The sequence below is a fragment of the Littorina saxatilis genome, linkage group LG8 (assembly GCF_037325665.1).
Source record: "Littorina saxatilis isolate snail1 linkage group LG8, US_GU_Lsax_2.0, whole genome shotgun sequence".
In the NCBI taxonomy this organism is placed as follows: Eukaryota; Metazoa; Mollusca; class Gastropoda; order Littorinimorpha; family Littorinidae; genus Littorina; species Littorina saxatilis.
This window is the reverse complement of record NC_090252.1, coordinates 36,787,319-36,801,999: the sequence shown is the minus strand read 5'-3', so window position 1 is coordinate 36,801,999 and position 14,681 is coordinate 36,787,319. Positions and strand designations below refer to the sequence as shown.

The window sequence follows — 14,681 nt, the reverse complement described above, 5'->3', positions numbered from 1 at the left end:
TTTGTTCAGACTCTCTTAGCCAAAGAAGGCACCTTGTTGTTGGGCTATTGCTCACACACTTCAAATTGATTGAGCACTACTGTTACAAAGGAATCGTACATAATGGTGCTGCAATGTACCTATTTTTAACTGTCTTAGACGCCCAGAAAGGTACACAGTTTGGTTTGCCCTTAGACAGATTTTTTTGTATAGCAAACGAATATATCTCAGACCAAAGCTGTGATCGTGTATTCCTTTTAGTTTATAAGTCTAATAGATTTCGCAGACATACTAAGATAATGAATTGAAGCCACCTGAGAGACAGAAAGAAAGAAGAGAGAGAGAGAGAGAGAGAGAGAGAGAGAGAGAGAGAGAGAGAGAGAGAGAGAGAGAGAGAGAGAGAGTTGGAGAAACTTACAGAAAGGCAGATAAAGAGAAAGAAAGTGTTCAAAAAAAGAGAGAGAGAGACAAAGATAGACAGAAATAGAGAGAAACATGGAGGGAAAGATAGAGAGAGAAAAGGTCATCCAACAATTGCTGACCGTTGCTTGTTCTGGTCCTCGTGGCGTGGTGATTGTGATCAGCTGGCCGGAAGTCCTGGAGAGAGCCATAAGCCTATCGAAATGCACCATCAGTGAGTCATGTTCTGCAGGCTGTATCCAGGCTACAATCTGAAAAGTGTGTCATCTGTGAGATTTAGCAAATACTATCCAAGCGCTATGTAGATAATTCGTCTGCTTGTGTGACATACTTCCGGGCTCCCTTTTTTCAAACTTTCAAAACTTTGAATTGTACTGATCATGATTTAAGAATGTTTATGTAACAAGCTGTCAATTTATTATTTAGATTTTAAAAGTTAGGTCTAGCGCGATTGTAAATCCGGCTGGCCACGCAAAAATAAATTCTTTGAAAAATGCTCGCTCTTTACGGAGGGCACCTAGGATGTTCTCAAGCGGTGAGCGTTTAACCGAAAGGGTGTTTGTACTGTGTGTAAAAGCCTGACAGTGTCTGTGACCAGAAACTAATGGTTTACGTGACGCTGTGTGTGCCTTCAATCCAACTCGATCGCCTGATGTCTGGAGGGTAGTAAACCGCGAACGTGCATGGAATTTTAAAGCTCTCAATTTAGCAACGCCCAAATAAAAATCCATGTACATATTTTTGTGATTGTTTGGTTTTATTGTTTCGGTGGGTTCTTGTGTGTGTGTGGGGGTGGGGTTGCTTTTTTTTGGGGGGGGGTGTGGATTCTGGGTGAATCATATTTAATTGCAACACTGTTTCAAACTGATTCTGCAACGTGATTCCATTGAGTTTACAAAGTGTTCTGTATTATTCGCATACGTGCATACATGCATACATAAAGACAGAGGGACAGACAGACAGACAAACACGCATGTTCACAGACCGAAAACAGATATATACAGACAGAGCTCCACACCTGCTTACCCGAACCTTTCAACTGGAAGGATAGGGGAAGGGCTCCTAATATGGACCACTTTTGTTTTCATGCTGATAACTTGCTTGATTTTTTGCAAAGAAGTTTAAATTGTTGTTTGGTAGTCCTTCTATTTTAGGTTACCCGTTAGGCCTATAATTCAAGTGAATTAGCTTTAATAGACATTCATCAAAAACTAAATACTGAAAAAAACACAGTCCATAAATTATTAACTACCACGAAAAGAAGACTTTTTGATATATTTATTTGAAATCTTGAGGGCAAGTTAATTATAGGTTATTTTTAGCAAGCTTCTTAATGAATTGATGAAAATAGCTTTTAGCTTTTATTTTTTTGATTTGTTGAAGGTGGTCCATATTAGGCAACATACATGTACTTTGAGATTTTGCTTTTATTTGTGTTTGCAGTAGAAACTTGGGGTGAACACTGCTACAATGTAACAAATACGGTCTCAGTTGTCATACATAGCAATTTTTGAGTGATCAAAGCTTTGGTTGTGGACAGAAACGCAGTGGCGTGGTGGTAAGACGTCGGCCTCCTAATTGGGAGGTCGTGAGTTCGAATCCCGGTCGCTGCCGCCTGGTGGGTTAAGAGTGGAGATTTTTCCGATCTCCCAGGTCAACTTATGTGCAGACCTGCTTGTGACTTAACCCCCTTCGTGTGTACACGCAAGCACAAGACCAAGTGCGCACGGAAAAGATCCTGTAATCCATGTCAGAGTTCGGTGGGTTATGAAAACACAAAAATACCTAGCATGCCTACTCAACGAAAGCGGAGTGAAGCTGACTATACTCTCAGAGTATAGTTTGGGGAACCCAAATGGGCAAACGAGCTCACACGTAACCAGAAAAAAAATTCTGGAACGCTGAAGAAGAAGAAGAAGAAGGAGGACAGAAACGAGTCCGTTTTAGGCGGCAAATTTAGAGTGAACGCTGCCAAAAGCGAAAAAAAGAGAAAAAGCCTAAGGGTTTTGAGGTTTGTGTTTCTGCAACTGTTTTGACATGTAGGCCTATGCGCAAGTTATCCAGAGATAGTAAAAAACAGCGAATGAAATAGTTTTGAGCGCTCTAGCGCCGTTAGTTTGTCAGAACAGAAGGTGGTCCATATTTAGAGCTGGTCCATATTAGGAGCCCTTCCCATACAATGTAGTACATGTATACATACACACGTACATACTTACATTGATACATGTATAAGTTCATACATGCCTATACATTTTAACACAAATGCACAGCTAACTACAAAAACATATAAAAACATGTATAAACCAAAGTCTTCACTTTAATAATGTCTGACCTTTCTCTCCAATCCGTTGACATAGCGAGAGTCTGCAGCAATGACACAGTCATCTTGCATGGTTGCCACTGACGTCACAAGTTTGCTGGCCGTACTTGTTGCCTGGATACTGCGCAGAAATGTTTTGATCAGGGGCCATGCAATTCGCTCATTTAATGCGCTTTTGGGTGGCCCGCCTCGAGCAACCACGGTCACTTGACGAAGCAGTCGGTCGACTGTCAGTATGTTCACTGCGATCCTATGAAACTGCATTTTGATAGGATCGCCGTGAACATACTGACAGTCGACCGACTGCTTCGTCAAGCGACCGTGGGCCACCAAAAAGCGCAACTATTGAGCGAATCGCCGTCATCCGCGGACAACCGCAGTCAATAATCGAGATGGCCATGTCGAGGGTTAAATTTACCACTTCTGCTTGCTCAGTCGCACGTGAACATGATTTTGAAGAAGAAACTCTCGACCCGCTCAAAATAACAATGACAGAGACTTCTAGTAATTCCTTTGCGTGACGTCGAGCCCTCTTACGCCATAATGTGACGTCTTCAATACATAACCCTGACTTGTCTCCTGGATAATTGCATCATGATTACCAGCTATTGTGTTTTCAGCGTAGCAATAGGGCCCGATATTTAGACGAGACAAGTATAATGCCGACGAGTCGAAGACGAGTCGCATTATACTTGTTCGAGTCTAAATATCGGACCCTATTGCTACGATGAAAACACAATAGCGTTTATATAGCTATTCTGACATTAAATTCTGTGTTAAAATCATGTTTTTGTCAGCAACAAGTACCAGAATGGTCCATGTCGCTGATTGCAGACGACGGTTCCCTCTCCGCATGAAGCCACGGAAATAACCGAACATTGAAAAACCCACGGACATGTATTACGGAGAAAACTCGAGATAACCGGATGTTTAGCATTACGTCAATATGCTAGGAATCATATAACGTCATGACGTATCATGCTTGCCTACGTATATTGTATGTTCGAAAGTCTGACTTCTGTTGGGAATTCGCGTGGTGAAGACTGCGGTAAATCTGTAGATGATAAGAGAACAAGGATTGTCTCAGAAGAAACTACTAAATGTTTCAGACCGGTAACTTCATTTCAACATTGCACTATACAATGGACGTTCTATGTGACAGGAGAGTTTGCTGATTTTGTGTTAAACATTGGAGAGATCGTCTGCTAGAATCAGAGATAGGTCGCTTCAGATTGCAACTTCTGGAAATTTGCAAGGTTTGTTGCCTGTTAAAGAACTGGATTTTACACGTAATGTAATGTATGTCATGTACAGTAAGCAAGAACAAAAACACACACAAAGCAAATGACATCGTCTGTCGACTAGTCACAGAAACAAACCTGGCGAGGTATGCGTGTACTTTATACACGTGGAAGAAACCGGAACCATGCGCCTTTGTTATCGACAATATGCTTTTGGATATTGAGTAAAATGGCCGACTTCCGCCGCATTATGCTTTGATGACAGGAAGAGACCATCCAATCACAGCCCCCGAATTCCCCCACGTGTTCATCAGAATAGCTATATAGATAAATGTAGAAGAACAACCACCAGGTATAATAAAAAAAAGTGTGAGCATTCTGTCATTGGCTGTGCGAATAATTGCAATTTGTTTCGGATTACCGTGGTAATTCGAACACGGTGTTGGGGGAAGAGCAGCATCGTGGTCGGGCGACTTGCCCACGTAACGACCCGCCGACTAAAATATTTTATGAGAAATCCGATTTGGGCGGATTACTGTGATTCTCTCGGACAACTGCAGTTGATCGACTGTGTTTCGGGCCTGTGAAGCTGGCCCATGGTCATCACAAGTATTGTACCTAAGCTATGAACCTGTTCTGTAGTCCAAACACTCACATAGGTCTATAACTATACAAGGATGAATGATCCTGTCCAAAAATCCTGATTCCAGATTTTGAAAATGTTTTCCAATTGTTTTGCACACACACACACACACACACACACAAACACAAACACACACACACACACACGCACACACACACACACACACACACACACACACACACGCACACACACACACACACACACACACACACAACGAAAAAAGCTTACTCCAACACAGTTACTGGGACTCCCGCTTGCCGAAGACCAGTTATAATGCCAGGCTTCCCCTCGATGAAACCCAACAGACTCAGCAAGAACACGTCGCGGTAGTGTAAGGGGTCTGGGCTGTCAGATGCTGACGTCTGTTGGCTTGCTTCTGCAGTGGATATAGTTGTGAAGCAACAACAATAGTGGGTTTTCACATGAGTCTCTTGGAGTGAAATAGCATAAGATATTGTCATCATTTTCACGAGTTTTCATTCACAAGCATCTGGGAAATAAATGTCATGTTCCCCGGGGAATAAATGCCCAGTAACCATAGTTACAGAAAGCAGGTTACATGGATATTCAAAACCAAACCCAATAGAAACGCTCGGAGGTTCATCGGCTCACAGGTAAGAGGGAAAACAAGAGAAAAGCGACTCACTCATCTTTGCTTTCTGCTTTTCCTTGCTCTCGATTCGTCGCACGTTTAATCCACATATCTGCTAAGAGATGTCACGAACCGAGACAGTGCCGCAAACAAGCAACTCTTCGAAACAGCGGGGCAATCCCATCGCAAGCAAATGCAAAATGTAGGTCATTCTTTGCAATGAAACGCCGCTGTCGGCCCAAAGTCGAAGACGCGTCCTGCTGGATTCACACACCATTCAGTTAGTCGGAACCTACAGAACTTTTCTTCCTCAAACCTGACATACTTGTCTCAACATGTAATCAAATTAATACACAGATCTCCTTGACTCGCTTTCACTTGTACAAGCGCCTTCACTCTGGCGCCTGCCTTCAGTGATTGCAACAGCGTGGTGGGGCCCCAAAAACGGTATTTTCAAAACCAAACTCGCGTTTCAATTCATGGCTCCCTCTGTTGATGATGCAATTATTTTCGCGCTACCAAAATGATGACAAAAACGATGTTTGATGGGTTGTTGTCAGACAAGCTTTTTGTGTCGGTCCTCGGAGGGCATATCGACTTTTGTTTCATATTTATTGACCGCGGCCTTCGGCCTTGGTCAATGAATATGAAACAAAAGACGATATGCTCCCCCTCGGACGACAAAAAAGCTGGTCTGTCAACAACCCATCAAACATCTTATAATATCACAATTGAATGAAATACTACTATCGACGCCCGTTTGTAACCGCTTGCTTCCCTTTATATGTCAAACCGCCCACAGATCGTCGTTCTCTCGAACTAATTCCTTAGTATGTCATCAAGAATAGAAGATTTTGGGTAGTTTCATGCAATGACGTCAGCGCTTTTCGGCGATTGGTCAATGCATTTCGTATCAATGATAATGTCGGTCACGCTTGAAAATATCGCTACTTGATATTGCTTTCCAAACTGATACAAAGTGACAGGGAGCGTAGGGTCAGTTATAAACAGCTATAGCCCCGAACAGTGAGACATAGAGAACAGTACACAAATACGAACGGAGAGACTCGGAAACTCGAGTCAGTCGTCGCCACGCTCGAGAACTCAAGTGTAATATTTGAAGTTAAAATCTCCCTCGCCAGCAGTGCGACAGAATAGCTCAGTTGGTAAAACGCTCGACCATGCCGGCTAGTTCTTACTTGTGTTCGATCCACTTCGACGGCAATTTTATTTTTATTTTAGTCTGAACTCGTAATTCTTGTATTTTATTCGTTTGCTTCATTCCAAACGTTTTGAATAATGAAATGAATCGAAATAATAAAAAGTTACAAAATTATTAAGTTCTTCCAGCGGAACAATAATTATCACCATCCCCCGAATTACCCATTCATTTTTTTAACATCGGGTTTGGTGAAAACCGATTGCCCTGTAGGCAACACCGCGACGTACAAAACATAAATACGAACGGAGAAAACGACAAGTCAACAAATGCTCAATTCGAAAACCCGGTGCGCGCACGTGGCAGTTATGTGGGCAGTACAAGTCTTAGTTTTCACGCGTGTAAGTTGTAAACGTTGTGGGGGAATGGTAAGGGGTTTGCCTCTAAAGCCGGCGGTCTTGAGTTCGAGTCCCCAAAAGACTTTTGTAAAACATGATTGTTCTACTTTTTACATTTAGTCAAGTTTTGACAAAATGTTTTAACATAGAGGGGGAAGACGTGCGCTGACTCCATTGCCCCATCCCTGACTGCGATATTCACCACCTCCATCGAGTCAGGCGAGCTCCCGAAAGACTGGCTATCAGCGAACATATCCTCTGTCTACAAGAAGGGCGATAGGAACAAAGCTGAGAACTACCGCCCAGTGTCCCTGACCTCGGTCGCCTGTAAGCTTCTTGAGCACATCATCTGCCACCATCTTCACAAGCACTTTGAACAACATGGAGTGCTATCCAGCTGCAACCATGGGTTCAGGACCGGCCACTCATGTGAAACCCAGCTGCTCACCACCATGCAGGACATTCTGTCGTCCCATGATGCTGGCCACCAAACTGACGTCGCCATCCTTGATTTCAGCAAGGCTTTCGACACTGTCCCGCACAAGAAACTACTCCACAAGCTGGCCCACTACGGTGTGCGAGGAAGTGTCCACAACTGGCTGACCAGTTTCCTGACCAAGCGGAAGATGAGGGTTGTACTGGAGGGCGAGGCATCTGAAGAGGTAGAGGTCGAGTCCGGCGTCCCGCAAGGCACAGTGCTGGGTCCGTTATTGTTCCTGTGCCATATCAACGACCTCCCAGACTCAGTCCAGTCGTCTGTCAGACTTTTTGCGGATGACTGTCTCCTCTACCGCCAGATCCGCACCTTTCAGGACCACCTTACGCTACAGGCAGACCTAAAGAACTTGGAAGAGTGAGCAAACCAGTGGGGGATGAGGTTCAACGCTAAGAAGTGCTACGTCCTCTCCACCAGATCCACATCCCACTACCTCTACAGCCTCGGAGACACCATCCTCCAACAGGTCGAACAGAACCCGTACCTCGGCATACAGATCTCGGCCGACCTGAAGTGAGGCCCCCATATCACCAGTCTCTGCAAGAGGGCAGGATCTACCCTGGGCTTCTTACGCCGGAACCTCCGGAACTGCCCACGTGAGTGCCGTCGCCTTGCCTACATCACTCTTGTCAGATCCACCCTTGAGTACGGGGCGGTGGTCTGGGACCCCTACTACAAACAAGACGTTGATAGACTCGAACGCATCCAACGCCTAGCCGCTAGGTTCATTACGAAAGACTACGTGTCCAAGAACCCAGGCTGCGTCACCAAGATGCTAGAGTACCTCCAACTTCCTACACTCCAGGAACGCCGTCAGCAACTTCGCCTGACGATGCTGTTCAAAATCATCAATGGACTTGTACCTGCCCTACCCCCTGACTCCTTCCTCACCCCGGTGAGCGTATCTCGGCGCCGAGTCAAGCCTAAAGCCTACGAGGGCTGTTTCAAAGCTCCTCCCTCAAAGACAGATCAATACAGGAACTCGTTCTTTGTAAAGACAGTGATCGAGTGGAACAATTTGAGCGAAGCCACCGTCACCTTGACCACGCCCAGCGCCTTCTCATCAGCGTTAGGGGGGCAGAAACCAGTGTGAGAGTCTCAGTAGTTTTTATCCAGTTTTTAACATTGTAACATAGCATTTTTAACTGTGCTTGGAAAGCCTACATTCTAGGGCAAACGGACTAAAACCGCAAGTACAGCAGCAAGAAGACCAGCTGGAGTTGTACACTATATCCACCTTGTGTACACTGAACTTTTAAGACTATTTTGGATGCGCACACCCAAAAACGTCACGTTGATAGTCGTCGTCGGCTTCTGTGGCGCACCCGCCAACCACCAACCCAGGCGGGTTATCCAGATCCAGATCCAGAATCGAGACGAGGGTCGTGGTGTATGTGTGTCTGTCTGTGTGTGTGTGTGTGTGTCTGTGTGTGTATGTGTGTGAGTCTGTGTGTGTGTGTGTGTGTGTGTGTGTGTGTGTATGTGTGTGTGTGTGTGCAGAGCGATTCAGAGTATACTACTGGACCGATCTTGATGAAATTTTACATGAGAGTTCCTGGGTATGATATCCCCAGACATTTGTTTTATTTTTTCGATAAATGTCTTTGATGACGTCATATCCGGCTTTTTGTAAAAGTTGATGCGGCACTGTCACACCCTCATTTTTCAATCAAATTGATTGAAATTTTTGTAAAGCAATCCTTTATATGTCGCAGTCAGGGAAGGACGGACTTCGGTATTGCATTTCAGCTTGGTGGCTTAAAATTGATTAATGACTTTGATCATTAAATATCTGATCATTAAATATCGCGACTTTTTTTTTCTTTTCTGAACTTTATATGCTTGTATATTATTCTTTTTATATTTAGTCAAGTTTTGACTAAATGTTTTAAAATAGAGGGGGAATCGAGACGAGGGCCGTGGTGTATGTGTGTGTGTCTATCTGTGCGTGTGTGTGTGTGTGTGTGTAGAGCGATTCAGACCAAACTACTGGACAGATCTTGATGAAATTTGACATGAGAGTTCCTGGGAATGATATCCCCGGATGTTTTTTTTCATTTTTTCGATAAATACTTTTGATGACGTCATATCCGGCTCTTTGTAAGAAAAGCGTGCTATGCAGCATAGCGAAACCACTACCGCGCTGAACAGGCTCGTCAGTTTCACTCCGTTTTGCACAAGCGGCGGACTACGGTCATTGTGAAAAAATGCAGTGCGTTCAGTTTCATTCTGTGAGTTCCACAGCTTGACTAAATGTAGTAATTTCGCCTTACGCGACTTGTTGATTTATTCCAAAGGTTTTGAGTCGAGAATTGAAAATAGAATATAGTGCGTGAATGCCCTTGAACAGCTTTCCCACAATCCCGTATTCTTTTCTTAGTACAGGATATCCCCAAGGAAAGGTCAAAGGGCATATGTATCACCGCGTGTCGACTGCTGGTAATAGTAGTTAATTACTTCTAGTATAATAGACTTCTGATAATATAGATACGATCATTTAGATAACGATTATTAGACAAGATAAGTTAGATTAATCAGGGATTGTTTATAGGCAAACAGGTTTTTTTTTATTACATCCAGCCCTCGCTCAAGAAAAAGACTTTTATAATGATTATATAATACTTATATACTGATATGAATGTTTGAAAAGTCTATAGGATAAGCGCACAAAAGCTTATACAAGTTATATATGTTTTTGTAAAGAATACACATAATAAGATGTTTGTGTGTGTGTGTGCGTGGGTGTGTGTGTGTGTGTGTGTGTGTGTGTGTGTGTGTGTGTGTGTATGTGTGTGTGTGTGTGTGTGTGTGAGTGCGTGTGTGTGTGTTGTGTGTGTGTGTGTGTGTATATATTTGTATGTGTGTGTGTGGGCGGGTGTGTGTGTGTGTGTGTGTGTGTGTGTGTGTTTGTGTGCGTCTGAGAGAGGGGGGGAGGAGGGAGGGAAGGTAGCTACAGAGTGCGAGAGGGAGAGATGTAATTCCAGCTTTTACAATTATTTAACTTACCACCAACATGCAGTTCTTTTTTCAGCACTGACGCCAGCTGAGTGCCACATGCCTCACAGTCACGTGGCATGACGTCATCACGATGACCAAGTCCTTCGTGACGTAATTCACGGAGGAGAGGCCCGTCAGTGTGGGGGAAGACGTTCTGCTGGTACTCCCTCACCTGATCGTACTTGTGGATTATCTCGGACATCAGAATCTGGAGAAGTGATGGGAGGTGAAACTGAGCTAGCATGAACAAGTCTAACTTCAACCGGACTCAGAGAAAGACAAGACAAGACAAGACAAGGCAAAATCGTTATTATCGAGGGTAATAGATAAGCAAGAATATTGCTTTTTTACATCCAGCCCTCGCCCTAATATTGGGTCAACAAGAACAGAAAACAATATAATCAAAGAACTATCACATCAAACTAAACACATTATAACTGTATACAAATTTAAAAATAAATTGTCCTACTGCATTTCAAGTACAATTGTCAATGATAAAAAGTGTCAATTTTTAACATAACTTAATCTAGATCTGAATCTTATTATAATTTTGTTTAACATGCACATACATTTTAAATGAATTGACAAACCATTCAGCACATGTTTAGTTGCATTATGTGTGACATATAATTTTTTTTGAAGCTGTATGTGTTTATTTTATGTTTAAGAAAAATAGGCAGTGAGTTCCATAGGACCGCACCTGAATAAAGAAGGCTTGATTTGAAAAGGTCAATACGTGGAATCGGTGTTATGATTTTTAGTCTGTTATAGTTCAAAATAAAATTATCACGTAATGTCTCCGGTGCATACCCTGACATCACTTTATGCATTACAACACCTTTATTATACATCAATCTTTTTTGAAATGGTAATACTTGCACATTTTTATAATCAGATTCTGAAGGAGTGTGATTTGTTAGCATAATTAGACTGGCTAAAGGTTTCAATACATTAGCACTTGCACAATCCCATACAGTTGATGCATAATCTATATTTGACAATATGTGATTGTAAAAAAAGATCTTTTGCGAGTGGAGATTCAAGAAGTGTTTAATTTTTGATAACTGATATATTTTTTGGGAAGCAATCTTGCAGATGTAATCAATGTGGTCATTCCATGACAAATTATTATCAATCTTTACACCAAGGACTTTATGGTGAGACACTTCTTCCAATACTTGATTTTTAAAATAAAGGGGTGGAATGCTCGATAATAGATTTTGTCGTTTTTGTCTTGTGGTTATGAGCATAAATTTTGTTTTTGTATGGTGAAGAGACATATGGTTTATATATAATTTTATATTAATAATTGTTTATAATTATATATATATATATTTATATATATATATATATATATATATATATATATATATATATATATATATATATATATATATATATATTTATATATAAAGAGAGAGAGAGAGAAAGAGAGAGACAGAGAGAGAGAGAGACAGCGAGAGAGAGACAGAGATAGACAGAGAGAGACAGTCGGTGAGAAAGTGACAGTCAGTGAGAGAGACAGACAGAGACAGAGACAGACAGATAGACAGACATTGACAGACATACAGACACACATAAAAAGAGAATGATGAAATTATCAGTGGAGACAGACAGACAGTTGAACTGTCAGACGGTCGTAGTAATGCAGGAGCGGGATGGGATACGGCGAAGGAAACAGACGGTATGAAGATCAAGGTGGAGGCATGGAAACACATAGTTGTTTTATGTTTGTTTGCTGTAAAGTTTGCGCTTTTGACGAATAGGAGTCTGCATACATTGAAAACGCCTCACTTATTGGTAGTTGATGTTTCACTTTGTTTGTTTGTCAGATGACGTTTTGCTGAACATATACTCTTTTAAAGAATAGGAGTTTGAATACACTAAACACGCCTTACTTCCCGAACGACAGCAGCCGGGGAACGAAGGGGAACACTAAGGGGGAACTGCTTGAAGTACTGCGGGATCATGGTGTGAGTCACTTTGGCTGCCCACAGATGGAGGTTCTTGACACGCCTCACCAGCTTGTCACAGAACTCGGTGAACTCACTGTCAAAATATACAATGTAGAATCCAGATTATTTTGTGCTACGGAAGAAAAAGAAGAAGAAGACGACGAAAAGAAGAAGAAAAAGAACAAGAACAAGAACAAGAACAAGAAGAACAACAACAACACCACCACCACCATCACCAACAACACCACCACCACCTCCAACAACAACAACAACAACAACAACAACAACAAAAACAAGTGGGGGAAGCTTGTCGCAAGACTCAATGAAAACACTCATGACGAAAAATTAAGTTAACATGCCGCCATGGAAGAAGAAGAAAAAAGGTGATATAATTATATTGCTGCCACAAATCATGGCCTTGGGCAGTAATAAATATGGTAATGAAAATGAGTGCGGGTTAAGGTGGACTACAAAAGTGAAGATTTTGGGAATTTATTTCAGTAGCTCCTCATCGGTCTCTGAGATTGAAGAAAACTGGACAAGCCGTATTGAAAATATACGACGCAACATTGTAAAATGGTTTAAACGAAATTGTAGTATCATGGGGAAAATATGCATTGTGAAATCTCTTTTGTTATCGCAGATTATTTATCCGTTGCAAGCACTGGTAATACCCGAAAAGGTATTGACTGAGATAAATACTATGTTTTACAGATTTATTTGGAAAAAACGATTTTCAAACACTAAGGCATTTGAGAAAGTTAAAAGAAAAGTGATGTGTCAAGAGTTTCCTGATGGGGGTTTAAAAATGATTGATGTCATTGATATGCAGTCCTCTTGTTTGTTGTCCTGGGCGGCAAATTTATTGAACGAAAAGCAGGAAAGTTGGAAACAAATACCGATACATATGTTCTCGAAGCTTGGTGAAAGGTTGTGTTGCTTCCAATCTAACACCACGGTAAAAAATTTTAAAGGATTGGGATTAATTAAAAATGTATTTTGGAAACAAGTTTTAATTTGTTGGTTGAAAAATAAGGACATGATTCAGAGAGCAGTAGGTGGAGACATGTTATTAAGAGATACGTGTTTATGGAACAGCAAGGATATAATCTATTGCGGCCAAACCCTGTTTTTTAGCGACTGGATTAAAGCAGGCGTTTGTCGAGTAAAGGATGTATATGTTGGTAATGAGATTGTGCCCTTTAATATTATGCAGCAGAAGGTTGGATGTAAGCCCACAAGATTCTTTGAATATAGGGTGATTTGTACAGCAGTTAAAGCAGCAACACTACGCTCTGCAAATGGAAATGTATGTGGATTCAACGATTTAAAGAACCTGAGTAAGCCTTGTCAATTTCGCAAATTAATTATAAAGGAAAAATATGTGGAGCCGGTTGTAGTTAAATTTTGGGAACATAAATTTGATTTCAGGCCGGGAAAAGAGCAATGGTTAATGGTAAACAAAGTAACCACTGAAACAAGATTGCGAATGCTGCATTGGAAAATATTGCACAATATTTACCCCACAAATATTTTATTGTATAAAATAGGCATTTCCGTGAGTAATTGCTGTACTCACTGTGAGAACGAAATTGATTATATTGAACATTTTTTTTACTTTTGCCCGAAAATTATGTCCATTTGGAAATGCGTTGAGGATAAAGTGAATTGTAAATATAATATGATTATTAAAATTACCGTAAAGGAAGTTTTTTTGGGCGTATTTGAAAATTCACAAAGTTCCAAGGCACTAATAAGTTATGTGAATTATTTGATTGTGATAGCCAAAATGTGTGTTGGTATTTATAGATATGGCTCCCCTCTGGATATTGTATGCATTTTTGAGAAGGAATTGTTATATAGAAAAGTTGCTTAAAATACATTTAGATATAGTAATGTTAATGTTATAGTAAAAACATTACTTAAAAAAAAAATAAAAATAAAAAAATCAATGAAGAAGGATGCTCCCCGCCAACAACAACAACCAAAAAAAAAAAAAAAAAAAAAAAAGAAAGGCAAAAAAGAAAGGGTTGAAGCAGCCTGCATGCAACTGAGATTTAAAAAAAAAAAAAAAAAAAAAAAAAAAAAAAAAAAAAAAAAAAAAAACAAAAAAAAAAAAAAACAAAAAAAAAAAAAAACAACAACAAAAACAAGTGGGGGAAGCTTGTCGCAAGACTCAATGAAAACACTCATGACGAAAAATTAAGTTAACATGCCGCCATGGAAGAAGAAGAAAAAAGGTGATATAATTATATTGCTGCCACAAACACCTGCTAAAGAACTTGGTCCGTCAAATTAGAAAGAAATGCCTCTTACCTGCTATTCACCTCATCCACTATGACGTACAGATGATCGTCCTTAGTACGCGAGGCTAAATTATTCACCAAGTCATCCATTTGGTGAAAATGGACCTTGTGCGCCTGTGAATCGATACATAAAAACATTATAAGATGTTTGATAGGTTGTTGACAGACCAGCTTT

General features: G+C 41.1%; 1 protein-coding gene across 1 annotated transcript in view; it reads right to left on the bottom strand.

Moving 5' to 3' along the window:
* Positions 1–610: 610 nt before the first annotated feature.
* The window catches only part of LOC138974626 (uncharacterized), a 34,657-nt gene continuing 20,586 nt past the window's right edge, over positions 611–14,681 (bottom strand). Inside the window, exons 7-12 of the mRNA XM_070347350.1 lie at positions 14,517–14,620; positions 12,144–12,294; positions 10,255–10,453; positions 4,832–4,979; positions 2,732–2,840; positions 611–643 (exon numbers count right to left, since the gene is read on the bottom strand). Coding sequence (XP_070203451.1) covers positions 611–643; positions 2,732–2,840; positions 4,832–4,979; positions 10,255–10,453; positions 12,144–12,294; positions 14,517–14,620 — 744 coding nt within the window. The remainder of the gene's footprint in view (positions 644–2,731; positions 2,841–4,831; positions 4,980–10,254; positions 10,454–12,143; positions 12,295–14,516; positions 14,621–14,681) is intronic.